Source organism: Suillus plorans, assembly GCF_016647745.1.
Source record: "Suillus plorans strain S12 chromosome Unknown HD556scaffold_1, whole genome shotgun sequence".
In the NCBI taxonomy this organism is placed as follows: domain Eukaryota; kingdom Fungi; phylum Basidiomycota; class Agaricomycetes; order Boletales; family Suillaceae; genus Suillus; species Suillus plorans.
In genome coordinates, this window is record NW_024537385.1 from 1,539,637 (window position 1) to 1,566,802 (window position 27,166).

At 48.1% G+C, this 27,166-nt stretch overlaps 8 protein-coding genes across 8 annotated transcripts; 4 read left to right on the forward strand and 4 right to left on the reverse strand.

The window, feature by feature from the left end:
* Positions 1-63: 63 nt before the first annotated feature.
* On the forward strand, positions 64-7,066 carry HD556DRAFT_1319164 (uncharacterized protein). Its single transcript, XM_041301261.1, has 21 exons — positions 64-469; positions 525-576; positions 633-1,479; positions 1,533-2,803; positions 2,853-3,076; positions 3,127-3,201; positions 3,255-3,600; positions 3,650-3,723; positions 3,774-3,968; positions 4,014-4,077; positions 4,130-4,238; positions 4,290-4,455; positions 4,506-4,571; positions 4,624-4,791; positions 4,849-4,857; positions 4,909-4,987; positions 5,040-5,219; positions 5,274-5,551; positions 5,604-6,005; positions 6,057-6,556; positions 6,611-7,066. The coding sequence occupies exons 1-21, from the start codon at positions 155-157 to the stop codon at positions 6,762-6,764; spliced, it is 5,574 nt and encodes a 1,857-aa protein (XP_041167923.1). The 5' UTR covers positions 64-154; the 3' UTR covers positions 6,765-7,066.
* Positions 7,067-7,143: 77 nt separating this feature from the next.
* HD556DRAFT_1319169 (uncharacterized protein) lies at positions 7,144-8,917 on the forward strand. The gene is made up of 6 exons (XM_041301262.1): positions 7,144-7,566; positions 7,617-7,733; positions 7,783-8,371; positions 8,435-8,533; positions 8,592-8,775; positions 8,833-8,917. The coding sequence occupies exons 1-5, from the start codon at positions 7,237-7,239 to the stop codon at positions 8,597-8,599; spliced, it is 1,143 nt and encodes a 380-aa protein (XP_041167924.1). The 5' UTR covers positions 7,144-7,236; the 3' UTR covers positions 8,600-8,775; positions 8,833-8,917.
* A 114-nt stretch (positions 8,918-9,031) lies between these two features.
* On the forward strand, positions 9,032-13,724 carry HD556DRAFT_1319175 (SNF2 family N-terminal domain-containing protein). Its single transcript, XM_041301263.1, has 9 exons — positions 9,032-10,016; positions 10,075-10,417; positions 10,474-10,694; positions 10,760-11,595; positions 11,649-12,842; positions 12,896-12,922; positions 12,973-13,170; positions 13,225-13,261; positions 13,309-13,724. Exons 1-9 carry the CDS (start codon positions 9,105-9,107, stop codon positions 13,495-13,497), a joined length of 3,957 nt encoding a protein of 1,318 aa, XP_041167925.1. The 5' UTR covers positions 9,032-9,104; the 3' UTR covers positions 13,498-13,724.
* HD556DRAFT_1516273 (uncharacterized protein) lies at positions 13,712-16,112 on the reverse strand (the record flags this gene model as incomplete). The annotated part of the gene is made up of 7 exons (XM_041309074.1): positions 15,451-16,112; positions 14,895-15,399; positions 14,718-14,842; positions 14,579-14,664; positions 14,330-14,522; positions 13,956-14,278; positions 13,712-13,903 (listed from the first exon to the last, which is right to left on the reverse strand). The coding sequence occupies exons 1-7, from the start codon at positions 15,974-15,976 to the stop codon at positions 13,712-13,714; spliced, it is 1,950 nt and encodes a 649-aa protein (XP_041167926.1). The 5' UTR covers positions 15,977-16,112.
* On the reverse strand, positions 16,113-19,915 carry HD556DRAFT_1319185 (uncharacterized protein). The gene is made up of 16 exons (XM_041301264.1): positions 19,614-19,915; positions 19,553-19,560; positions 19,354-19,490; positions 18,543-19,299; positions 18,364-18,490; positions 18,259-18,310; positions 18,070-18,203; positions 17,916-18,020; positions 17,797-17,868; positions 17,610-17,742; positions 17,274-17,554; positions 17,011-17,217; positions 16,892-16,958; positions 16,774-16,841; positions 16,230-16,719; positions 16,113-16,174 (listed from the first exon to the last, which is right to left on the reverse strand). The coding sequence occupies exons 1-15, from the start codon at positions 19,729-19,731 to the stop codon at positions 16,310-16,312; spliced, it is 2,676 nt and encodes an 891-aa protein (XP_041167927.1). The 5' UTR covers positions 19,732-19,915; the 3' UTR covers positions 16,113-16,174; positions 16,230-16,309.
* An 817-nt stretch (positions 19,916-20,732) lies between these two features.
* On the reverse strand, positions 20,733-21,717 carry HD556DRAFT_39290 (uncharacterized protein). Its single transcript, XM_041310477.1, has 2 exons — positions 21,273-21,717; positions 20,733-21,215 (listed from the first exon to the last, which is right to left on the reverse strand). The coding sequence occupies exons 1-2, from the start codon at positions 21,596-21,598 to the stop codon at positions 20,819-20,821; spliced, it is 723 nt and encodes a 240-aa protein (XP_041167928.1). The 5' UTR covers positions 21,599-21,717; the 3' UTR covers positions 20,733-20,818.
* A 116-nt stretch (positions 21,718-21,833) lies between these two features.
* Positions 21,834-22,939, forward strand: HD556DRAFT_1319193 (TB2/DP1, HVA22 family-domain-containing protein). The gene is made up of 4 exons (XM_041301265.1): positions 21,834-22,006; positions 22,065-22,214; positions 22,266-22,329; positions 22,380-22,939. Exons 1-4 carry the CDS (start codon positions 21,975-21,977, stop codon positions 22,779-22,781), a joined length of 648 nt encoding a protein of 215 aa, XP_041167929.1. The 5' UTR covers positions 21,834-21,974; the 3' UTR covers positions 22,782-22,939.
* HD556DRAFT_1319201 (exocyst complex component Sec3-domain-containing protein) lies at positions 22,940-27,154 on the reverse strand. Its single transcript, XM_041301266.1, has 16 exons — positions 26,933-27,154; positions 26,772-26,884; positions 26,556-26,721; positions 25,619-26,505; positions 25,438-25,563; positions 25,282-25,383; positions 25,100-25,232; positions 24,950-25,050; positions 24,737-24,898; positions 24,582-24,687; positions 24,396-24,532; positions 24,083-24,348; positions 23,901-24,030; positions 23,585-23,849; positions 23,390-23,535; positions 22,940-23,333 (listed from the first exon to the last, which is right to left on the reverse strand). Exons 1-16 carry the CDS (start codon positions 27,090-27,092, stop codon positions 22,947-22,949), a joined length of 3,387 nt encoding a protein of 1,128 aa, XP_041167930.1. The 5' UTR covers positions 27,093-27,154; the 3' UTR covers positions 22,940-22,946.
* Positions 27,155-27,166: the final 12 nt, after the last annotated feature.

Sequence of the window (27,166 nt, forward strand, 5' to 3'; positions counted from 1 at the left end):
CAATTAGTAAGCCTCTTCATCTGGGAGAAAACGCGAAGACGCGAGCTGACAAATCACACGCGTCTTGCTGTAAACTCATTCATTTCTGTGACAGAGCGTGTCTACGCACTCGGGTTCAAAGTGGAAACGGTACTTTTTGAGAGACATTCCCAACATGTCTTCTCCAAGCTCTGATCCCCTTTTACTTTTTACTCCACCAAAATCCAGTTCTCCTGGTGCACCACCTACTAGTGATAGCGTCGCGTCCACCAACGTTCCGATGGCTCCCAAGACGCGCCCCAAAGCGTCCTTTTTCATAGAACCTCCTGTCTTGTCTGAGTCGCAGAGGAAACTGTACAAACCTGTTCCTGAAGAGTTCAAAGAAGGCGTTACCTTCGACAGGGATGATATTGACGCTGTAGTAGGCGAACACCACGAAGGCACCCACTTGTCCTACTTCGTACGTTTCAAGGATGGGCTAGCATATATAGTACGCATTGCTTTGCCTAAAACCTTTTTGCAGTTTTAACGCGTGACTTATATAGCTTCCTGCTAGTGACTTCCAGGCCGAATATGCCGACTTGGTTGAGGAATACGGTCAGTTTCCACTTTAGTGGCGTGTATAACGCGTGTCTCATGACTTGTATTTGCAGATCAAAAGAAAGATAATGGAGAGCTCGAAGAGTTTGACCCATCCTCTAGCGCGGTGCACGAGGATTCTCGCATCAGGACTATCATCACCATAGACATGGTCAATGGTGTTGCCCGGAGCACAAGGGCGCGGGAATATACGTCGTCTTTGGCCTCCCTGTCTGATCTTACGGAACCTTCTGAATCTGATCAGCAAGAGGATGACCAGAGCGAAGACGAATACCGCCAGGAACAGAGCATGGCCACCCGCAAAGCCAATTCTAGGCCTGTCCGAGCTGCGGCTGTTAAGGGCAAAGGCATGTCACGTGCTACAACTCAAACAAAGCTTCCTTTCAGTCCCAAAAAGTTACGTAGCAGGCGTGTCCACCGGTATATGAGCGAATCGGAGGATGAATTGGCAGGATACGAGCAGGAGGACGTCATAGATGTCATTCCCGCTCGCAGGTCCACTCGTGAGCGCAAGAACGCAAGAACTAACCTCGCAGAGGATTACGTTGAAGAGGCTAGTGACAGTGAAAGCAATGACGAATCGTACATGGCAACTTACAAGAGGGCTGGAAAGTTCAAGTCCGCCGCGAAAACTCAAAGGCGACTCAAACGGGGTCCTGTTTCCCGACCTGCTTATGGCATCTTTCGTTCTGTTGCGGATCTTGACTTTGATGTCTACGAGGAGGATACGGAATTGCTACGCGCTCATCGGGACATTTGCGAGAAGTGTCACAAAGCTCCTGCTCATGTGCAGTTGGAAAAGCCGAAGAAAGGCAGGAAAAAGATTCATAAGGAAGATGACTATGGGTTCGAGGAGAACGAGGATGATCTCATCCAGTCCTTGGGTGGTTGGGTTCGATGGTATGTATGATCCTGACTCAACTCTCACTTGAATACTGATGTCCAAAACACAGCCTAAAGTGTCCTGTTGCAGTTCATTGGCGGTGTCTCGCAAAGACCCAGAAAGATGAGATTACCCGTGCAGCACGTGCGCGCGATAAAGATGAATGGAAGAGTCAACAGCCAGATGGTTACGATGGTCACAACCCTCCAGACTCCGAGCTTCCAAATCGTAAGGAGCTCGGCATTATGCAGACTACGGAGTTTATATGTGCCAACTGCATGAAGGGCGGAATCTGTATGGGCTGCAAAGAGATTGCTCTAGAAGCCGATTCAACCATCACGAGACAGCCTGCCGCACCGCCCGCCGTTTCGGAACCTAAACCTGCGGGGCTGACTCAGGATGTCGAAATGGTTGACGTTGTGCAGACTTCCTCGAATGTCCCTGACAATGGATCAAGCCCTGCAAGAGAGCTTGTTTACCGATGCTTCACCTGCAAACGTCTCGCCCATTATCGCCATCTTCCTATCCCAGATACCTTCGAACCTGATGACCCAGCTTCTCTTGACGAGATCAAACTTGCATCCTTCTATCAACTCGAGACTGGATGGCGTTGTGCGGATTGCTTCTCATATGAGTACACCGTAGACAAGATTCTTGCATGGCGTCCATATCCTGCCAACGCTGTTGAACCTCAATACTCACCCGCAAACTCTCCAGATCCGAAGAGCATGCTGCCTCGGGAGTACCTTGTGAAATGGAATGAACGAAGTTATAGGCGCACTCAATGGGTTCCACATATGTGGTTGGCATCTACAACATATATGAAACTCAAAAATTTCATTGCGACAGGGCCCAAAGTAGAATTGTTGGATAACCCTGCTCCGGAACAGAATACCATACTGGTCGACTCTTCCGCGAATGAGATACCAGTTCAGCCGGTGTCATTGGAGGCCAATGCCAGTCAGACTCCTGAGGTCGAGGCCAAGTCCAAGTCGGTATCGTCTCTACGACCTTTGCCAGATGCAGAACGTCATATTCCCCCTGCATGGAAAACCGCGGATCGTGTGCTGGACGTACTTTTCTGGACAATCAACTGGTCAGGGCGTGGAAAGAAAGGTAAAAAGAACTCGGTTGTGGAGAGCGATGAGGAATTGAATTTGCCGCTGGAGCTCCAGGATCAGCTGGTGAAAACGCAGTCGAAAGGCGAACAACCTGATGATGACTGTATGGAGAATGTAGATGATTTCCTGCGTACTGTCGATAAGTCGGAGCTGGACATCAAAGACATCAAGTATATCGCATGGGCATTTATCAAATGGGACGATCTGGGTTATAATGAAGGTGAATATTTCTTCCCGCTTGTCGCTGTGGGACTCAATTAGCGAAATAGCAACCTGGGATTCTCCCCCCCGTCCTGACGAGCCTGGTTACTTAGCATTCGAGGCAGCTTTCCAAAGCTTTATAGACTCGCAAAAAGTTTTCGTTCGAAAATCGGACAAAGATGTCAAGAAGTTGGAGGACAGAGCGAAGGATGGATACGCACAGCACGCCCTTCGTCAGAAACGTCAACCTAAGCTTGGTCAGAGCAGTCAACTACAACTCATGCCATTCCAGGTTTGCTCTTCAGCGTTCTCGGTCCGACTGGCATGCTAATGATCTTCCAGATGGATGGCTTTGATTGGCTCTGTGATAATTGGTGGAACTTGCAACCTTGCATCCTTGCCGATGAGATGGGACTGGTACGCCCACAAATAAACATCATTCCTCCTTACTCATGTTCAACTTGACACAGGGTAAGACAGTCCAGATCGTGACTTTCCTCGGGGCTATCATCAATAAATGGCAAGGAGCCCCTGCCCTTGTCGTCGTTCCCAACTCTACCATCACAAACTGGGTTCGGGAATTTACTCGTTGGGCACCAAAGTTACGAGTAGTACCGTTCTACGGGGAAGCGAAGGCTCGGGACATCATCATTCAATATGAGTTGTTCCATCCCTCTGATCGAAAGGGTGGTCCGGAACCCAAGTACCATGTGATGGTGACCACTTATGAAACCCTCGTCAACCCCAGGGATTTCAACTCGGTGTTCAAGAGCATTCCACGTTGGGAAGTCCTTGTTGTGGATGAAGGACAACGCTGTAAGTTACTCAGCATTAATAATGAACAACGTCGCTGACTCCGGTTCAGTGAAGAGCGATCATAGTCTATTGTTCAAAAAACTTAACGAGCTGAATTCAATTCATCGCGTGATCATGACTGGAGTAAGATACCTCCGCGATTGCATGTCAATCAGCATCTAACTTCGTCGTAGACACCTCTGAACAACAACATCCGCGAGCTCTTCAATCTCATGAACTTCCTCGATCCCGAAGAATGGAGTGACCTTGAGGCCTTGGAGAAAGAGCATGAAGAATTGAATGAGGAATTGGTGCGACAGCTGCATATTAGACTCAAGCCTTATTTCTTGCGGCGCATCAAGAGCGAGGTTTTACAACTTCCCCCTAAGGTTTGTTTGGCCTAATAAGTTCGGTTGTATCCTTACATTCTCTAGAACGAGGTCATTGTTCCCCTCTCCATGGCTCCTCTGCAGAAGGAAATCTATAGGTCTATCCTCAGTACGTTTCCATGGTGGCTTTACCTTGTCATACGCTGACTATCGTTCTGTAGGTCAAAACTTGGACATTCTCCGAAGTCTAACCCAGGCTGCGACTACCAAAGCAGGAAAACCCTTGGTTGGCAAGGCTAATTTGAATAATGTGTTGATGCAACTTCGCAAGTCAGCTTACCGCTGCCTAGCCGTTGATATTTGGTACTCATCCCTATGTAGATGCCTGCAACATCCATATCTTAATTCTGAGGATATCGAGCCTCGCAACCTTACCGTTGCAGAGGCTCACGAGAGGCTGATAGGTGCTAGCACTAAATTGCGGTTTTTGAAGATGCTTTTGCCTAAACTTCAGGCCAGAGGTCATCGTATACTATTGTTTAGTCAGGTGAGTGGAACACTGTCCGGTAGGTTAATCTGATGGCCTATGTTCCATAGTTTGTTATGGCGCTTGATATCATCGAGGACTTCCTGAGAGGTGAAGGCTACAAGTACTTGCGCCTGGTAATTATTCATGCCCGTGTTGAATGCAAATGACGATCTTGACCCTTTCTAGGACGGAAACACCAAACAGGCCGATCGCCAAAAGGGCATGGACGAGTTTAACAAACCTAACTCGGATGTTTTTATCTACATGCTCAGTACTCGAGCGGGCGGCGTCGGAATCAACTTGTATACCGCAGATACGGTCATCATATTTGATCCTGATTTCAACCCTCACCAGGTGTGTATGACCAGATCTATTTAGATTGGCTGCCCTAACTTAGATCTGGCATTCTAGGACTTGCAGGTACGGCATGATTCACGTTGGGCTTTTAACTTTCGTAATGTCATATTTCAGGCCATAGCTCGCTCTCACCGGTATGGACAGACGAAGACATGCCTGGTGTTTAAGTTGATGGTCAAAAATTCGGCTGAAGGCATGAATCACCACGCGTATTGTTGTCTGTTGGCACTCACAGAGCATTCTAGAACGAATCATGCTAATGGGGAAGAAGAAGCTTGTTCTCGATCATTTAATTGTTCAGAAGATGGATGACGACGACGGTGCTGGCGAAGATCTTCAGTCGATTCTCACGTTTGGAGCTAAAGCCCTGTTTGAAGAAGAAGAAGAAGAAGAAGAAGGAGATCAGTCTTCGAAGGACATAACTTGTGCGTACAGCATTGCCGCCGTTAGACGAATGTTGGGCTCAAATTTCATGTTAGACGTCGACAATGACGTTGAGAAACTCATCGAGAAGACTGAAGTAGAAGGTGATCAACAGGCAGCTACCAAGGAGGCTGGGCTCTCATTCGAGTTTGCCAAGGTATGGGCGGCCGACAAGGACACCATGGAGGAGATCCAAGAGGATGTTCAGGATACAGAACAGGGCGATTCTTGGGCCCTAGCACTTGAGCGGATAGCCGCTGCGAAAGGTGCGGAGCAGGTAACCGAAGTCACAGGCAGAGGCGCTCGCAGGAAGGCGGCTGCTATATTCCCTCAGGTGATTCCAATGACGTCTGCCTGCTAATGTGCAAGGCTCATTGTTTCCATAGCAAAAGCTTGATCACATTGAAGGTCTGGAGGACACGCCCGACATGAGCAGGAAAAAGAAAAAATATCGATCTTCGAAGTCAGACACATCCAGCGATTCCGACGCTTATCCGGGTACGCCTGGTGCGCAAGCAACTGATTCGGGTGCTAGCTCAATGGACATGGACATGGACATGGTTGACGAACTCTTAACGACCTCTCACAAGGCGAAGATGAAAGTCAAGGCCAGGGCCAAGTATCGAGAACAGGCCTTGGTAAAAGAAGATGAGGATAACCTGGCTTGCGGTCTTTGTGACACGCGCCATGGAAAGGGGATCTGCTACATGACCGAAGACTCCACCAATCTGGTGGAGTACAGGGAAATACTGATGAACCATGAGTCGGATGAGCCATGGGCAGTCAGGGTATGAATGTCGCTTCACATGGTCTCATCAAGATACTTACGCCTATTTTAGATAGCTGCCATCGATGCCATAGAGAAGACGCTTGTTAAAAGGGGGCATGGCCATCTTCTTGCTGGTCAGCCGCTCAAACTTGTCGCAAACGGCAACAGCAACCAGGCTTATGTCAAGCAAAAAAAGAAACATGCTCGTGATTCATTAGGTGTTCAGCAACCGAAGACAGTCGCATCATCCAAGTCATCCACCTCTTCTTCTATTGCCCCGCTCGAGTCTTCGTCCACCAAGCCTTCCGTAGCATCGTCTTCCAGACCTGCAGGCCAGGTCAAGAAATCTGGACGACAGATGACACTGTTTTCCGTCACGGATAAAGACAGTGAGAGGAAGAGTAGAACGGCTGAGCCACCCACTCTGCCATCAAAACGAAGGCCGTCACCTGTGCCTGTGGCTGAGTCATCCTCTTCCAAGAAGCATAGATCAAACTCGCAATGCTCAGTCTGTGAAGGTCCGTATCACCATTTGGAATATTGTCCCGTCGTCGCACTAGGCCCTCGCAGGTGATGTATCCTGCCTTGTAGTATATGTAACTTCCTGACAAGTTCACCCTACAGTATTACAACACATATCCTACGGTTGGAGCAGGACCCTTCTCAACAGGCCACGGTGCTTAGTCTTAAGAAACAGCTTAGACGCCAGCGGCGGAAGCGAGATGCTGAAGAAGCAACTCGTTACAGTGGGTTCGATGGCCCTTCGATGTTGGGCTAGTGAAGAATTCAGATTTTCCCCATACTTTACATGCTGTCATATAACCACCGAAATACGCGAGCTGGCGAGACGATTCCCACTTATATAGGCCACCAGAGGCTGGTGCTGGCTAACGCCTGCGGGCTCCTGCGAGTAGGGGGCATAATCCTCCTAGACTTAGACTAGTATAGTAGACTTACTCTTAGGTACATTTTTCGTTGGACTCGTCCACGAATGTATTTCGTGTGTTCATTATTGGAAGTGCTTGAGGGGGCCATTTGGAATAAGCATGCAAAGGTGAATTTGAAAGCAAGGAGCAGGAGCAGCACTAGTACACCCCCCTACGGCTCTCAACATTCAATCAGCTGACTACCGGAGCTAACTAAATATAGGTTGTGGACCCACTCTGACCACGCAACACAACCACCATCTTGAGCCACGAAGATCTTTTTCGATTCACCTCGGACAAACATTGCACATCTTATAATTATTAATGTCTCTGCCTCCTCGTCTTCGTGGCCACAGTGTTGCACTTTTCGCCATGGAATCAACGCCTGAACCTGGCCTCGGAATGCCACATAATACCCTCAAACGAAATCGTTCACAGACCATCGATGCAATGCCAGAGGAGCTACCTGACCTTCCAAAGCTTACAGGGCATATTATTCTTGAAGTCTTCACTCACAGATCTCTCCGACTGGCGTGCAATGCCCAGTTTCGTGACAACGAGCGATTGGCAGTCCTTGGCCACAATCTTTTAGAGATGATGACAACACAACTACTTTTCTTCCGAAAACCCAAGCTTACAGTGCATCAAATTGAGGTGAGTCGTATGTTTTCTGAATGTTCATGATAGCTTCTACTTTGGAGTAGGTACAACGAGCACAACTCTTGACTGACGAAACGATTGATATCTGGTCAAAACTGTACCGGCTGCGAGAGGAGCTTCGTTGTGACCCCAGGTGTCTACAATCACTCCAGACTCCCGAGGTACTCACTTATTTCTCATGCACATCATTCAATTCTGATCCAGGTCCAGGAAGGGCGCCTAATATTCAATGCCTATCTGGGAGCCGTGTTCCTCGAGCACGGGCTCCAGACAGTGCACGAGTGGATAGGCGGCCTCCTTCGACTGTCCACTACGATACTGAACGACAATCGCGATATGGATGTTGATATTGCCTCGATAACTTCGAAACCCTCGTCACCTGCTCCCACCTCAAAACGAATTAAAGTAGAAGAGCCTTCTGCTCCTCCACCACCGTTACCATCATTTCCTCCTCCACCAGTTTACCAACTGCCATCACGTTTTTCGCCTCACCAGCCGCCCCCACAAACACGATTCTCGGTACAACCACTGCCACCACCACTTATACACCCGCGGACCAATTTTTCGCAATTACCTCAACCTACTCATTATAATCCGTATTCAAGTTTGCGGCCACCTCTGGCTCGGCCCCCGTCTCCCCCAAGGATCTCACCTCCAAATCCGCTGGCCCCGGCTCAACCTCACCTTGCATTCCTACCACTGTTCAATCAAACAGCTCATCAACGTGGTGTGAGCGTCAGTTACCCAGCGTCACTAGTGGGTCCTCCCCATGCCGGAAAATGGAACGTGACTTGCGTTGGTGAGCACGTGTAACGTCATCTTATATATTGAAATAGCGTTTAATAATTGATTGCGGGACTAGTTGATGGGATCGAGAAGGGTAAAGGATGCAGCGACACTAAGCAGCAAGCTAAAGAACAAGCTGCAAGACAGGCTTACTACGAAATGGGATGGGCACCTCGTAAGTGTGATTATCCTTGTTTGGTTGACGTTCGACCTTAGTTGCCATCTTTTTACAGGAGGTTAGCGCCATCAGATGCAGGGGTACTAGGCGTTTCTCATAGCAGTGCTATTCGGGCAAGTTCCAACCACGGACTCTTACCGGAGCATATGGCTGTGTGCCCGAACAGCACTATTATAAGATATATGACTTGTCTGACGTCCTGTGTTCCGGCAGTTTTGTAGGAACGGAGTGGCGAACAGGTATTGATTCTTCTCCATAGTTTTTGCTGTGGACGGACTACGCTAAATCAAGTACAGAGGAGTTATCTGTATGAGCATTACATAGTAGGGACCAACGTGACCATGGTGGATGGAGTCTAATTATTATCTTGTTCGCGTCAGGAAGTACGGAAGATACCGGCGGCTGACTGATAGCCCGAGGCATGGTGAGCGTGAGAAAGGATAACTGAATCAATCATGGTCACGTGTTCTTGCGACATGATCTTTAAACTGGACAGCTTCTTTCGCGCTTACTGTTTTACTCGTCGTCCGTGACGTCCGGAACGCTCTCTTCCTCATTGTCATGCACAATGGCGACGCATGCACCATCGGGATCATCGCCTAACATTCAGACTTTATCACTTGACTCATATAGCCAGTCAAATCATATTGACCTTACCCTAGATGACGATGAACCCAATTCTTCTGAGAGCGTTTTCAATTCTGGCAGCTTGAAGCGCCCAACAACCGATTATCATTCCCCTCCGCCCAGGCCGAGTATGTTCTATGATCCAGTGCATTCAGCTGAACACCAGCAATCTTATGCTAAATACTCTCTTCCAAATCAACTGCCGCTTGCGTATCATTCTCCTCCAATGAAGCCCAGCATATTTTCACCACTTGACCAGACATCCTTTAATTCGTCGCCGCCACCGCTTCACCTACAATCTTCCAGCTATCGTCCCGTTTTTGTTGGTCCATCGCAAGCACCACGGAATACGTCTACTCAACTGCCAATTACAGGCAGTGCTCGCACCTTACCTCCTCTTGTTCCAACTCGACCATCTTCATCTGTTCCGCCTTCAAATCATCAGGTCATTGATCTCACCGACTCTCCATCACCTCCTCCTAGTCCTCGGCCTCGCCAACAGCCCATGTCTTCTGCGTTGCCCGATGATCTACATCCCAAGACTCCAGTCTGCATAGGACAACTCACAGTCACCGCACTCGTTCTATACCCCGTGTCCTATCTGCAAGGCCAAGACTTACCTAATGAAATCGAGTGGGCAAACGTCCGCTTGCAGTATGAACACAATCCTCAGAGGGCAGGTGCAACTGAGACGATACATATCAAGACGCCTAGTAGCAAAACATCGTCGGGCGAACCTTCTCAAGGGGAGGCTTTTGGTGTGGTCGAACAAAAGGTCGCTACAGATCTCGGCCCCATGCTAGGTAAGGGCTTGATCCGCTTAGATGCAAAGGTGCGGCGTGGTTCGCCAAACGTAAGCAACATTCCTTTCTTCCTGACGAACCTCGCATTCGCTCATTCGCTCTGCCAAGCTTCCTATACTACCTCTCCAGATGCTGGTTTATACGCCGAAAGGCAATATCGCTGTGGTTGGCAATTATCTGCAATCATGTGGTCTGATGCTTGACCACCCCTCTGGCCCATATGATATCTCGCGCCTCATGAACTATCACTATTGTAACCCGCATGCTCCACCGCCAGGGGGGCATCGTTCTATGCTTCCTTCAAGATCTGGATATGCTGGTCCAGGAGGAAATAGCCCTCGTTGGAATGCCCCCATGGTTTCTGGCAAAACATTAGAAGTACAACGAAGCCAAATTGATGAGCTTTTCAAGAGTCTAAAAAGTGGAGACGAATTAGCAGAGACAGAGCCTAGTTAGTGTTGTGTTTGTTTTCGGTGGTCCTCGTCTTTATCTGACTGGCTTCGAAAGCTAATGACATAGGAACCACGTTGTATCCTCATCAAAAGAAGGCGGTCACTTTTTTACTCGAGCGGGAGCGGGAGAAACGCTGCGCAGACGGTCGTTACTCGTCATTGTGGCAGCCACGGAACGATCTTCATACCGGTCAATCATCATGGTTTCATATCGTTACGCAGAAAGAGGTCTTTCAAGAACCTCAGGAAGCCAAAGGTGCTATTCTCGCTGATGATGTCAGTTTGCCCTACGCCCTTTATCTCTACCCTATCTGACGAATCATGCCTTGTCTCCCGATTAGATGGGTCTTGGCAAGACGATTACTTGCGTTTCCCTTATTGCAGCGACACTCGATTCGGCACACGCATTTGCTGCTACGCCTTTACCGCCTCCACCCGCGCCTCCTCCGGAGCGGAGTATGTTGGAGGATCCCTTGACTGCTGCTCACTTCGCAGGGAGTGTGTGGGGAATACCGGAGGTTGATTCGCCATCATTTTCCGCCAAGGGCAAAGGGAAGGCAGCAAAGGCCCAGGATAAGGCTGAAGCTGAATACGCTAGAGCGTGTCGTATCAAAGCGAAAAGTAGGGCGACATTGATTATTTGCCCTCTTTCCACCGTGTCGAATTGGGAAGATCAGTTTCGCGAGCATTGGCGAGGAGAAGTTACCGTGGTCGGTGGCGGTGGGATGAGTTGTTCGGCCGCCACGTTGTCTTCCTTACAGAATAATTCCCCTCCATCTTCTCAGGCCGAGACCAAAGTGGAGACGAAGCCACCTCGTCGAAAACGCGAAGGTCGTCCTCTTCGTGTCTACGTATATCATGGAAATTCCCGACGACCAGACGCAGCATTCCTTGCAGACTTTGATGCTGTCATTACTACGTATGCGACCTTAGCATCAGAATACTCCAAACAAAATCGGAAGATGGCGAATGTAGAAGCCGAGGATGACGACGATGGTAGCAGTGACGGGTACGGTGGGGTCGACGTTGACGAACGCGGTAATCAAGTACTCAAATTGCCGAAACAAAAACGAGCAGGAATGAAGAGGAAAAAATCTTGTTCGAGCTTTGGTGCGTCTGAGGCGTCTAGTGCTCTGCAGACTATACATTGGTTCCGTGTCGTGCTTGATGAAGCTCAGTACGTTCTTGCATAATTTCCTCGTGTATCACGATTAACACTGTTATATTCAGTTCGATTAAGGAAACCCAGACCGTTGGCAGTCGTGCCTCTTGCGATTTAATGGCAGACCGCCGATTATGCCTCACGGGGACTCCCGTTCAGAACAAGCTCGATGATGTGTATGCACTCATCAAGTTCCTGCGCTTGGAGCCTTTTGATGACAAGAACATCTGGACGGAGTTCATTGGCACTCCAGTCAAGTATGGGCAGTCGTTGGGTGTTGCACGTCTTCAGACGATCATGAAGTGCATTACCTTGAGGCGAACAAAGGAGTCAAAGGCTTCTGATGGCCGTCGAATACTCCATCTCCCTCCACGTCGCGATGAACTCCGGTATTTGAAATTTGATCCGCATGAGCAGACCATCTACGACCAATTCTTCTCGGAGTCTAAAGCCGAGTTCAACGAGCTTTCCAACAAAAATGAAGTCATGAAGAACTACGTTGGCATCCTCCAGAAAATTTTACGTCTCCGACAGATTTGCGACCACTTCGAGCTCGTGGAGGGTAAAGGACCACTAGGAGATATGCAGAACATGGACCTCACCAGCTACGAAGATATTGCCGCTGCCATTGGGAAGGAAGGTCTCAATCCTAGCCGTGCAGCTGCGATCGTTGCCTTGCTACGGGAGGCAGCTACAACTCAATGCGTTGAATGTGGAGAAGAGCTGTGTATGTCTTCTGATCAGCAGGGGCAGATGGACGTTGGTGCCATGGATATGGATGGTCCGTCGGCACCGAAGCGAGGAAGGAAGACTAAAGGTTCCGGTTCCCGTGCCCCTACGCGAGCTAGTAGTCCATCAGCACCGTCACTCGTCCTCACCCGCTGTCAGCATCTGTTTTGCCTGGGATGCTACCGTCAGTGTGTATGCCCAGGTTGGCCAGATGTTCCTACCGATATCCGTCGTTCTTGCTCGGCTTGCCAGACTGGTCTTTTACCACAAGATGCAGTTCGAGTCCGACCTGATTGCTCGCCAGTTGACTTTAGCGTCAAGAAAAAGCCGGCCAAGCGAGAAAAGCGAACCAAAGGTGTTGCACTTGAGAACTTCCATCCGTCCACCAAAGTCAAGGCCTTACTCGGGGACCTTATGCAATTCTCCCGGGCAAATCCACATTCTGTCAATTACGACCCCGATTCGATTGAGGTGGAGATGGTGGATAATGAAGGCAATAAACTCGATGATGGCGTAATCAAGACTGTTGTCTTGTATGTGTCTAATTCTCATTTGATGGATCTGACAGTTTATCTCTGTATTCTAGTTCCCAATGGACAACAATGCTAGATAAGTGCGTCATTACAATTTCGCAAAGTGGTGTGTTGGCTTACCCGAGTTTAGGATCGAAGACGCGTTGGAGACTGCTGGCATTCGCTATGATCGTCTCGATGGTACAATGAAACGTGATGACCGTACCCGTGCCATGGAAGCATTAAAACATGACCCTGGATGTGAAGTCCTTCTAGTCAGTTTGAAGGCCGGAGGAGTGGGTTTAAACTTGACTGCCGCCCAACGTGTGTACTTGATGGACCCATATTGGTAACTTCATCCTTATAATTCCTGTGATTCAAGTGTTGCTCAAGCTTTTCGCAGGAATCCCGCAGTCGAGAATCAAGCAGTGGACAGGATTGTGAGTCCTTTCACGTCTTTTGTTGCAGTCCACTTATTTCGTCATAGCATCGCTTAGGGCAGACACGCCCTGTAACAACGGTCAAGCTCATCATCGAGAATTCCATCGAAGATCGCCTTCTGGAAGTACAGCGCAAGAAGACCGAGCTGGCCAACATGACTCTGGGTCAGAACTTCAGCAAAGCCGACATGCTACAACGACGCATGGAAGAGCTGAATCAGCTTTTCGCAGCGTAACTTATCTAAACCTTTGATGTTTCTTCGTTTTTTTGGAACACTCTTGGAATACCTGTACTAATTCCCTACTCGTAACAAACTTCATGTAATCCCTAGAACACCTTGATTCACGAATCTCACTTCTCCGTTTTGGCCTGCCATCGATTCAAATTACTGCGATAGTGTTTACAACATGATATGTGTACATAGATAGATGGCGTTTAATTGGAAGATATCAGAAAGCAAAGTGTGCAGCGTTCTTTCTTCTTCCCAGGGCATATACGAAGATCTGACTCACAAATAGACCAACTGTTATTCCAATCGCCACTTCTATTATCCGTATGGCAAGCTGAAGTCCAGCTGAGTATTGCTGAGTAGACGATGTCTCATCAGAGGAGAGCAGGCCACCACCTTGACCGATACCAGACTGTTCGATATTAGTTGAATGCACAAACAAAGCATATTTCAGGACGACCTACAGGGACAAGGAACAAGACACCGGTGACCATGGCCGTAAAAGCGGTTCCACGCATGACTCGCGAGTACACGTTGCCCAAGATCCCAATGACCAAAGCCCCACAAGCTGAAATGATGTCGCTTTTGCCAGGAAGATAGTTATTTGAGAGTCGATTCGCGACGAAAGCACAGCACGCAAATAGGACCATAACCAGAAGCTGCCAGCTGCGCAATTTCTGCAAGTTAGACAACGACGAACAAAGAGAATACGCTGGGACGAGGAAGAAGAGCGTCCACCAGGGAAGTTCCTTTCTCCACCATGGCCAACTGGGCTCCCTGTAACACCCTTTCGAGTCGGGTCAGTGTGAGTTGAAATCTAAACGATCAAATCTGATACCATTAACGATATGAGGGTCATTGGTTTGAGCAAAACCGAAGATGGCACCTCCTGGGACGGGAGACGTGCCGTTCTGTGCGTGAAAAGTCCCGTGATATATTGTATATCTCTCTGCTTCGGTCTTATCTAAATTATGTCGGGCATGTTTGTTGAGTACAAGATAAAGATCGGAGCCTATCGTCAGGCCGAACCCCTGGTTGTGGATTTGAGAAGTGAAGTTACAAAAAAACAATTGCGAATAGGGCGTACCAGGAACAAAGTGTAAATGATCGCATAGACCATTCTTACGGATCCACATAGAACATTTCTAGAAGTGAGCTCTAGTGCACTGATGACTAATACCTGAATCGTCGCAGTGAGTGGTGGATAGCACAAGTCAGCCACTTACGGATAGTAAATCCTGGGAGGATTAACACCACCCCAGCAGATGCTATGGCGTTGTAGCAGAACAACCTGCCTGGTATGGTGCCGAGTGCTCGAGCCACGAAAGACACGATGATGGCGATTGATATCCTAATTAAACTGTCAAACTAAGCGATTCAATACAAAGGGAAAGATCGCTTACTCGTAGACATTTGCGTACGTCGCGCTCTTTGTCGCGGTGCTAAGGCCTAGATATTGCAAGACGAAGGCACACACTCCGCTGATCCCCATATCAATGACCGATCCCCCGAATGCAAGGACGCATATAGTAGAACCGCATACGAAGGCTAAAAAGCAGCGTACCAATAACGAATATATCGGGGGAGCGGAGAGTATGGAAGCCAATCGCCTGGTGCCTTCTTCGACGGTCATCTTGTCATGAAGAACCTTGCGATAGACGATATGGACTCCTTGCAACGCCGTAAGCGCAATTCGTCCATTCGCTTTCACGAAATGAGTCTCCACGGATGTCATGTCTTCATCACCAAATGTAACGATGATGATATTCGGTATATGGACGAATGAAGCTCTCGCATCAAGGATCTGGGAAGCAGTAGCCAACTGCGACTCGATCCGATGGGATGGAGCACCAAAAGCGAGCAAGCACTTGGCCAGCTTGAGCATGAAAGCACGACGCTTATCAATATCTACACGAGATCGTCATTGGTTGGCAGGTATAATACTCTTCCGAGGCTTACCTTGAACGTGTTTTGTTATCGCGGAAGGCCGCTTGCTCTTGATCACGCTGGCACGAAGCTTGGCTCCCTGATAGAAGCTGTTTGGACCTCCCCCTCCCAAAGGCCGCTTGGGTTGCTTGGCTTCAGTGCTGGTATCCCCGCTGATCGAGGACCCCCTCGTTTTCCGGCTCGCCGGATTAGAGGTCTTCATATCACTGAAAATCTCTTCATCAAGCGCTTCTTGCGGACGTCGACTGAAAGGGACTAGCTTGTCCATGACGGAGCGCCTTCGCTTAGGTGGAGTTCTTCCGTCTTCCAATGCGCTGAAGGTACGGCTGATTTCGGCAGCAGCAACTTCCTCCCTGGCCTTGGTGTGCTGAGATGAGAAAACTGACATCGTCTCATCAGTGGGCTGCCAGGTTGAGCTAGCAGTCGACTGCTGTGAGGATCGAGGCGAATCTCTCGCAAGGCCAATGCCGGCAAGATGGGGGAGTCGTTCATGACATACGGGTCGCCTGCGCGCTTCTGGAGTAACAGTGGGGTACATTATATGAAAAGTGGTTGTGAAGACCGTGCATCAGGGACTTCTGCACTTATACCCTTCAAATATTCTGATCCAGTCCGATGGTCGTGAACGCACCCCACTCGAATTTCCATGTCCCACATCTTACTTTCAATTCAGTCCAGCCTGAGCCGGGGATAGTCGTCCAAAAGCACACTGATCGATTGAGTAGCAATGAAAGAGCTATACAACAATACTGGAAATATATATAACCACGCGAAAACAGATAGGAACTTACAATCGTACAACATATAGACAAAAACCTATAAAGAATCACGACAACCATAAAAACAGCACGTCGGTAGATCGTGAGAACCACTACCAGATCTGAGGGGCAGGAGGTAGGTAGTCAGCAGGCAGCAAAAATGCATCCATGCCTTGCTGGGAGAATGAGTTACCACCCAGGCTCTGATCAGAGATCCACACTGGAAGTTGTTCGTTCGATGTCATTTCAAAGCCACGCCAGATGTTGTCGACCTCGGCGGTTTGCTGCGGCATCATGCCCATTTGCATCTGCTGCACGGCTTCAGGACTTGAATATGCGATTTCATACTTTTGAGAAAAATTCTCAGGGCTCATGTGCACATTCTGCTGCATGTCAATCACCATAGACATGTTTCGAGGGGGTTCCCTAGGTATCTTGGGGGAGCGAGAGCTTGATGCCGCCTTACGCCTCTTCGCTCTTTTCAGCATCAGCTGAAGCGTGATGGCATAGCGCTTGCCAGGGACTGCCAAAGAAGCAGTTGATGTGTGTTTTAACAGTAAGGTACGACAGGACTCACTTTGAGACATTAAGCCAGCGAGACGTTCGACCTGCGACCGTATTTCTTGCATATCACAATCAGTCGGGCTGAGATGGCGTGAGTGCATTATTCACCGCTTGCATCGCGCGCAACTTACAAAAGACGTGCTAATCGTAGCAAGAACGATGCTGCAAATGTTGCAGTTGCATGTGTATAGTGAACGGCTATTTCATGTGAGCTTAGGGATGCTGACAAGATAAAATAACAAGAGCCAACCATATTTCATGCCTTCGCTATACGACGGCGAGTTGACGGTGATTTCAAGGCCCTGGCGAGCAGTGCGTATTGAACGTATTGCCAATTCTCTTTGGGCAGCTGGCATCTTCTGAACATCCTCTGGACCATTAATACCACGTAAGGCAGTCGCATTGTGGAACAGCTCTGCATGCAGTTGTTGGATCTGCAAACTTTGGCGGTAAAACGCTTGACGAAGAGTCAGGAGGGCAAGTGAGAGGTGGTTCCTGACAGTTAGATCGCACCTGCATCTTCATACTTCTGCGAAAAAGCATGGTCCCAAGTTTTATACCAATTTCGGAACTCAGAGTCAGCCTGTTGAATGACTCCAAAAGTGCCTTCATCGACAGGCCGTTCAAAAGGTGACAGCTTGTTGTGGACTCTTTCGCGGATAGCCATAAGCTCAACGGTCGAAACCAAGCGCATATCATCCTCAATTGCTAAAGGGTGCTGTAGAAGCAAACGACATTGCCATATGCTTTCATCGTCCTTTAAAATTGCTGGACGTCCTGTACCATAGGATAATCTTTGATATGCAATCAGCGAGCGGGAAATGTGCTTAAAACCATCCGTAAACGCACTGATGCTCGAAGAGATACAGACAAAACCAAGTTCGGGATGCAACAACGAGGTCGCGGTCTTCCGAACCATCGATGGTAGTTTTAGTTTTGTTTTGCATGCGCCTCAAAAGTTTTGGCCAAGCTTTGTGAAGTGCTAAAAAGAACACAACGCTCAGATATTCGTTTTTGCAGTGAATGTTTTTCTTACAAAGTTCCATGGCCATGCGAACTGCGTGACCGCCACTGAGCCAACCGTTATCCGACCACCCGGACACAAGAACTTTCATACAATTAATTCAATTTGGATGTCACAGAAAGCGCACTTACTCATCGCTTGCACAGCTTCTACGCGGCTTACCGGAGCAAACAACGTGGCACACGAAATATTTTGGACTGCTTCCAAGCATCGGGTGTAAGTCTCGCTTGCGTTTCCTGATAGATAATAAGATAAGCTAATAATAAAATAATGTCAGCAAGTTACCTCCACCATCCCTCACGCGGGCAGCAACTGTGCAAATGGCGTCGACAGCGAACGGTGACCGCTCATGGAGCTGTTCGAATGTGTCCACCTGGCAATCGAATACTGGGAGAAAAGTGGAACATCCGGCATAAAATCTGTATAACGGCATTAGTACGTAGCATGAAGGAAAGAGGCTAGAAATAAAACCACATTCTGAACAGTTCACGGGCTTCTTGTTCTGAGATGATGTTCGTTGTGACAACTGCCCATTTAAATGTTGAGAATCAGTTGTACAAGTGGATAAGAAAACATTACCATCTGGGAAAGTCAAACCACGGAAGGACCGATGACGGATCTTTCTCCTCTTCATTGGCCTAGATTTTCGCTCAGGAGACGGCGTTCTGGTTCTGCTCTGTGGTTCACTGCTTCCTTCGCCATTTTCCTATGTGATAGGAGTTCACGCACAGTGGGTGTGCAACGGTAAAATCACTGACCTTGGCAGCTCGCTCAATAGCCACGTCGGCTAGACCTCTTAGAACTTCCCATGGTGCTACTAGGCCAGAAGCTGGTAGTTCTCCATTGTCATCATCAATATCTGTCGAGTCCGCGCTGGTGGGATTGGACGAGGATGGGGCAGTGCGTTTAGATCCTGAAGGTGAATGCACATTGTGGCCACGCTGCATTTGCCTTTGGTGATGTGATTCATGACGACCAGGTATAGATACTTGTGAGGTTGTACGACCGATCTCTTGCAACGTGGAAAATGGGGGTAAAACTTGTCCAGAAGGGGAATAACCATATGATTGGGTCGGTGAGGTTGTATTTGTATTTGAGGGCGGAAGTTGTGGTGGGTGGTACTCTCCATGACCAGAAGGTTGCCCAACCGATACCAATGCACCATGGGATACAGAGTTCCTCGAATGACGCGGTGGGGCGTTTAACATCGGTGGAAGAGATCCATGGTTGAGGTTAGGATGATAGACTGTAGGGGTGGTAGGCCCTGCCTGTACGCTGTGAATGCTTGGTTCACCCACATGGGACCCGTTTGGGCCAGAAGACATTGGAGAAGATCCCATGGATTGCATTGTTGGCGACTGTGTATTGTAGGGCGCCTGTGAGAACGTCGAGGGAGAGCGGTTATTATACGGCGTAGCGCCTCGAAGGTGGCCGACGATCTCGAGAAGAGTAGTCTGTATCGACGATTGAGTGAAACGTATCTCAGCAACATGAGCTTCTAGACTTCGTATACGCCTACAATGCTATGAGTAAAAAATCATGACAAGTCATAGAGCGAAGTTGACTGACTCAAGTCCTGCCTCGCCCGTGAGAGTTGCTTCTCTGGTAGGTTTTTCGAATAGACACTCGAGTCCTGCATGACGACAACGTCTACATGGTGGATTATCTGCACCCTCGCAGCGCATCTTCTGCTTCCGACAAGCATTCTGTTCATTTAATGGCATAAGTCAGCATGCATCGGGAACTTGGAAAGCCGGAGCGTGCTCACACAGGCGCCTGTATCGAGTCAGTAGGGAGATCTAATGCATGAAGAACTTAATTGAACATACGGGGAACACGATTAAGGGTCTTCACGACTGGCTTGACATCCCGCTTGTCATTAGCCTTGTCAGAATCGTCATCATGCTTCTTGTGAAGCACAGAGTTAGCACTTGAGGCAGGATCCATGATTGATGTGTGCACTGGTGGAGTATTGTATAGGCTGATTTAATACCAGGACAGATAGAAAAAGCTTCCAGGTAAGAAACGATACCGAACCGAACACGTACGTTCAGCGAAGACTGCCTTGCCACATGCGACGTTGTTCAACTTCATCTACTGGTACGATATCGGCGCTGACAGCAAATAAAAATAAATAGCAAAAATCTAAATATAAAAGATAATTTTCGATACAAAATCAATTCTGTAAATGGACAAACCGTCCTTCGAAGAGGTTACTCCCCACGACCATGGCAGCCACATCTGATATCATCCCCATGCCACCCTACTAATTCCCTTTACTATCATCGTTCCAATAACAATTGACTCATTGACCGTGCATCCTGCATCCATCATATCATTGAAATATCACTTTTCAGGTCAATCAGCTTAGTTTTCAAACGAACATGTCCGACTGCGGACACCAGGCTATAATTGGCCGCTTCTGATATCGTCGGAAATTCCCCCTCACGTATCTATGCAGTCAAGGCTGCGCCCTGCTCAACTTCGTTGAGTGGAGTGACCCTACTTGTGCTCCTCCCGAATTTGATACCCCTGGAATGCGGTGGTACCTAGCTTCTATCGGCTCCTACAGTGTCCAGCTAGATGTTCCGTAGCACTAGGCTGTTGTGGTGAAATCATACTCATTTCTGTGGTTCTTACCGCGGACGGTTTTCTCGCAACTTGTGAGAACTTTGACTCAATTTCAGAGGGCTTTTTCAAGTTCTGCCAGCAGTCGGTGAGTCCGAGGTTTTACCACAGGACCTTCTAGTTCGGAGCCAGTAATCGTTGGTTCATTTCCGATGTCAAGACTTCCATAAACCAAGCAGCGGATAATCGGGGCACCGCTAGAATCTTTCAAATGATAATTTTTATCGCTGACCCTATGGTGAGCCCTAGAAGATGGAGAACTTCCTCACAGTGCATGATGGGGCCAATATTATTTATGTTGGGTATCAATAATAAGGTAAGTAATCAGTCGTTATATGGCAGCTACATAGCGCCGATCGAGTACCAATGTAGGGGCCAGTCATACGTTCGAAAACACGTTGCTTTGTCATTTTTTGGGAGGATGAACAATGATTCGTCGCTGGAGGTTGCTCAGAATGAACGCTGCATCGACTTCTTGTGGTGTCATCTTGGCCATGGCCAAGACACAGGCGCGGGCAGCTTCTTGCTCGATGAACTGCGTATCGAGTTCCTCAGGTGACATTTCTGCCATCGTCGCAACATAGGCGTGGGCTTCTTGGTAATCGGTTTCTTTGTCGAGACCCTTTTGGTCTAAGGTACCTTGGACATCACTCGACTCGTGCTCGTCATCGTCGTGATCCGAATCGGTCGTATCAGCGGTACCATCGACGTTCATGTTCCAGAGGCATTGCGATGGATTCCGTTGTAGTCTAGCTTCTTTGGCGCGCCGATTATTGAACCAGTTGTAAACTTTCACAGCTGGACTATGCAGCCATTTGGTCAGTTCGCGTGGTCGCACTCTGTGAAAGAATCCAACTCACACATTGATCTCCTCAGCTAGTAATTTGATATCATGCTGCGTAGGGCGATTATTTTTGGCATAGTAAGGTTCCAGGATGTTAAGCTGTTCATGTGTCATATATTTCTTCTTGGGAGCGTTTTCGACCTTATAGGGAGAAGTACGATGAGATCTTTTGCTTTGAGAATTCATAGTGGTGACTCGAGTTTGTTGGAAGAATTTGCCTGGCTGAAGATAATGATACCAACCAGTTTCGGTATATATACTATTGATCAAGCCTCCTGTGGATTGTGGCCCACCGCTTTGAAGATGTGGATATTGGACAGTCCATTGCTTAGTCCTTGCCATTCTGGGCAGAACAATGACCCACTGCTTTGTGGACTCTTTGGCTGCAATTAAAAGGTCCAAGGGTGGATTACTATGACATAAAATTTGGCTTCGTATGCATGCGAGGACCTCGAGGCATGCTTGAGACGGTTGAACTACTGCGACTAAAAGGGGCGATATTACATAAAGCCACGTATGCGATTCAACTCCGTGGCATTTGAGGATGTACGTGGCCGCAGTAGTGGTAGTGCTTCTGATCCTGATCAATCCATCTGGACTTGTTTCTGATATCAAGTATCATCTCTTCTGTCCAGTGCTTATAAGTCATTCCAATAACAGTTTGTGATCAAGATCATCGTCGACTGCCTGGCATCTGAAGTTTGGAGAGGAATTCATAATGCTGATGTCTATGGTGTCCCATCTGCTTTGGTGATGATATCTGCGACTCATCATGACCATAAATACACTGACTTTGCTTCCATTTCAGCGCGTGGTTCGCGTTCTTACTGCCATGCTATTCTACCTACAAGGCGCTCTCCTCTCCTTTGTCCGGTGACTTCCGGGGCCTTTCAATGTATTGGGCTGTAGTTGGAGCCTTTATTGCGATCGAGTCGACCATAGGCACATTCGTATCATGGTTAGTTTTCACTTTTTCAACATTATTCACTCCTACTATCTGGCGTTTAAGGTTGCCATTCTATTGGGAAACACGAACCCTTTTTTTGCTCTATCTATCTCTCCCGCAAATCCAGGTCCGTAGTCATCTCCCGTTGTCCTTATCTAGGTTTTCACGGGTAGACAGGGCTCGACCTACATTTACCAAACCTACCTTGAACCCTTCTGCTCCAAGAATGAGGCGGAGTTGGATTCCAGCATTGCTTCTGCTCAGAACAATGTCCTTGGTTTCCTTCAGTCGCGCATTTCTATGCTCGTTGACCTCTTGTGGACCATCTTGAATCAAACTCTAACTAAACAACCTCAAGCTGCGAGGGAGGGTCAACCTGAACAACAGCCTTACTCCTTCGAATCAGTGAAGGGGCTTTGGACGTCTTATGGTCCTGCCGTTATGGGAGGATTATCAAAGTCTTTCACGAAACCTAGTTCCTCTTCCGATGCTACTGCGAAGCAGGCTACGTACGCCAGTGGTGCTGGCGTCAATCATGACGATGGACAGGCCCCTGAGGCACTCTCAGAGTCCACTTAAAAGTTGATTTTGTTGAGGTATTTCTAGTCTATCAAACACGGATCCTTTTTTATCTCTTATCTTATCATTCCAACAAGAATGGGTGGTATGCGTATAAGGTAGACAGTGCGTACTATACAATGTGCATCCAAAATGTCAGGTTCGTGATTAGTACTGCAAAATAAGTTATGATCCAAGTCTGTGGCGCCTAAAGGACGTCTCAACGTCGGCACTAGTATATTCCAGTGAGACGCCACTATCCGCATAACATTGCGAGATCCGCCTGTTGAAGTTCTCTGTCATTCTTTGCAATTCCTCTTCACAAGTTTTCCACACGCCGACCATGACCGTGCCAGGAGCAATGCCACTGCTTTCTTCCTTTGTCGCCTTCTCTTCAGCTTCAGTAAAATGTTTCTCAACGCGCTTGAATAGGGCATCAATATGCTTGCGGATGTCTTTGCCATCGAACTCCTTGACAATTTTCTTTAGCGAGGATCTGTTGTAATTGCTGTTCTTTGAGACTTCTGTCGGGGCAGTAGTCGTGAGCAACCGTTCGATGCCATCGAAATAGTCCTGTGTAGAAAGCAAAAATCAGGAAAGTGGTGATGAATGAGGAAGTAACTGCGTACGATGATCTTTGCGAAAGGTCGTCTCAGGACAATCTTGACATAGGCGTTCAGATTCTCATTGTAAATCGCCTCCGCTTGTTTCGGGAAGCCAGAAACCGAGCCTACATCCAGCTGAGACATTTCCGCAACAAAGTAGTGCATATTCTCTGCAAGCCGACGTTTAACAAACGATCGGAGGTGTATCAGCTCACTTACCAACGAGCAGCACATGATAATTCAGCTGGCCCTTGTCTTCATCATCACCGTCTAGGGTAGCCATGTGCTTAAGACATTCAAACATGCTGTGCACGATCTTTTCATAAGCTAGATCAATATTGGCTCTGATCTCCAAACCATCCGCGCCAATTAGTTGCTGTTCAATACGACTGACATAGATCGGGAAGTATTTCACGAAATGAGCAACCCCTTTTCGCTTCTTGCTTGTGAGTTTAGTTTCCTCGATCATCTTGATTTGTTGATTCTGCAAACTTGTCGTGAGCAGCAGCGATTAATAACAGAAATAACGGCTTACGATATGACGATCAAAGGATCCCTTGAGCCTAGTGTGCTGCTTTTCCAACATTTGCAGAAAGAACGCATTATCACGCTCATCCGCATCTGCTACAAAGCGCTCCAAGCAAACTAGGACTCCGACCACCTGACTACCGGCGGAGTGAGCAAAACTTCTCCATGGGAAAATTATGCAATACGTACAGCGTATCTTTGGCAATAGCGGAGTCAATCCATTGCTTCAACTCGGCAGGTAAAAAGCCGAAAATTAAGTCCATGGCACCACGTGCGAGCTTCATGGTTGTTTGGCTCAAGCCTGCGCTTCGCGCAGCTTGTCGCCTGAAGTAATTGTCCAGCCCAGCATGATCAGCAAACGTAAGACCAGCATCATTGATTTGCAGGAACTCTGCAATGAAGTCTCCTTCCCGGTAGATTTGAGGGGCAATTTGCTCCAAAATAAGACCCAGAGCCTGATACAATTGTGAGTCAAGACTAGCTGGATCAGATATAAGCGCACCTCTGGTGCACGATACTCGTCCGTCTGCCTCTCCCTGTCTTTATTTCGATCTTTTCGTCCCTCGATAGGCGAACGGACAATGGTTCCAGCACGACGAATTGATGCCTTTTGACTGTTTTCATTAGCCGATCCAAAGTCTATCTCAATATGAGCCAAAAAAATGCTTAAAAAGGGTCGATCACAAACTCTGGTCAGCATCTTCGTCTGGTGTCCTTTTCAGCAGTCCTGCGTAAATCGAGAGTAAATGCCCCATCTGTTTTTTGTGAAGTTCACTGGTGGCCGAGAAGTATGCCTTGAGATAAATCCGTCAATAGGAGTTGCAGGTACTGGAATCCCCTTACCCCACAGAATCTTGAATATACACTCTCATCCATCTCCTTCAGGTAGAGAAGCAGTCCTGCGTAACGAACGAGGTATGTCTCCATGCCTTCGTGACTCTTGATAACCGGGCGTCCTCGGCCAGGCTTGGTAATCCCATTGTTTCCATCCAGGATAATTTCCGCCTACATACGGAATATAAGTATCATATTCATGACCACAGATAAACAGTTAACCTGTGCGACAGACATGATTGATAGATAGTCATAGATACGTTTACAGAACTGTGCATTGTGGGTCCTGTATTCGTCTAATCGCTCCATGGTAGCAGCCATATCTGCGAACAATGAAACCTTGGGAAGAAACGCCAAAAGATACAAACATACCAGTGTCTTGACCAGCTTGGAGAGCTTTATAGAGTTCTGTGGCCGCTGTCTCTAATTTATGTATCCCGGATGCCTTTTCAAGGGATTCCTGAGTGAGTGTCACCAGTACTTCACGGTCTACTTGGACAGTTTGCTGTCCTGGCATCAGTATAATGTGTGGTGGCAGATTCGGAAGAACGTACAAGGAGATTTTCGAGCTCGCTCAACAAAGCGCGTTGATTCTGTGTCTGAACCTGTAAGCCGCGCCTCTGAGATTGTATGAACGAGATATCGTCCCCGACGGCCTGCGGTCATATATTTTAGTGTGTGATGCAGCCGGTTTGATGAGAAGGTCTAACGTTCAAATGAATTTTGTATGATGAAATCAAGCTGTCCATTGCGTCGACTTCGGTGATAGCTTCATCCAGGAAATTCATGACTAAAGCCACACGATCATCGGACTCCACGAAGGAGTGTACATTGGCCTAGAATATGAGTTAGTAATCAAGAAACATGAGGCTTCTCGGAAGCCTGGTTCACCTTCTCAAGGGCTATTAACTCGTCTAGCAGACGGGCCTCGACCAAGTCTGCTGCCCCCTTTGCGTTCTTTTTCCCAAATAAATCATCGCTGGCCCACTCAAATCCCTCTAACATCTCCTCTACACTCGCCATTGTAGCCTGTGAGGTCTCCTCTTCACCCACACTCCCATTATCTGGGTAATCTCCTGCTACAAGCCTATCCAAAGCGGTTTGATTAAGAGGGTCAAAGAATGATACCCGATTGTTATGCTCCCGGCGAGGTTGCGGAGGTTCTGGAATAGGTATGGATTTGCTTGAAGGCAGCTTTTGAGATCTTTGAGATCGAACAGAAATCGGGGACTCTGATCGAGGAAGCTGGGCAACTGCTGGGGTGGCTGAAAGCGGACTCGGCGCGTGGACAAATTCAGCAGAAGGGCGAGATGCAGCGAAAGGGTAATTCTCTTTGGGAGTACGTAGAGGCGACGCAGAGAGAGGTGCACGAGTTGGTACAAGGTTTGCTGGCACACCATTCGACGAAGTGTTTTGTGGTGGCGTTGCATTGGATAGACGGCGAATAACTCGTGGTCTAAGTGAACTTGGTAGACCGGATGGAGCGGTCTGCGGTTGTCCTTGTAGCTGAGAGGCTGGTGATGGGGAAGGGGGTCGGATTGCGCCTAAACTGGAAATATTCTGAGGTGGATTACTAATATTGGAACCAGCAGGAGAAGGAGCACGGGATGGAGGTCTTGCAACTTGAGTGCGAGTAGGGAGCTCCGTACGCATACCTGGCTGTGGTGTTCCCGCTCGCGAAGTTGCAGCTTGTCGTCTCGCTGGCCCAGGAGTTACGTTCAAGTCAGTTTGCGGTGCTTGAGTGACCTGAGTCTCCGAGGATTCAGATGCTCCATTGGCTGGTAATAAGGGTCAATAGCAAGCGTGGGTGAGGACCCAGTCATCTTACCAGGACCTGGCTCGTTTTGTCGCACTCCGACCAGATGTAGTGTACCAGTGCCATTTGTGACGATGTAAAACAGTTTCACTGCCGCGGAAATGAAGTTTGCTTGATCAAGATGGTTTTCCGTCTGCCATTTATATGTACGAGCCAGTGTGATATTGAAGGATGCTGGCTGCGTAATTGTCAGGTGTGTGATTATGCTTATTCTATACTTATACGTACATTCGAAACCTCTATACCACGCAACTCGGAGAGTTTCCATGTCTTCCCTACGGAGAATGAGCCATTTGTGTTCAGCTTCGACTTGTGAAGGAAACCAGTTCCATCGCTACCCTCTGAATAATTGTTGAAGCAATCCCAGAAGACAGATGATAATGACATACGTGACAGCAAGATATAGCGCGGCTTTTTCCCCGAATCTTCTCCTGCATCCTCCCATATCTTTATGTGACCAACATATGTCTCTTTAATCGCGGCACCTGAGTTGCGCTTATCGAATACTGAAGCGATTATGCGTTGTTTTGTGTGATCATGATCGGACATTGCTGCCAGAGTCCCCTCGTCTCTCTAAATTATTAATTGATTCGGGGAAGTGGTTGTTTGGTTTTATTGACTAA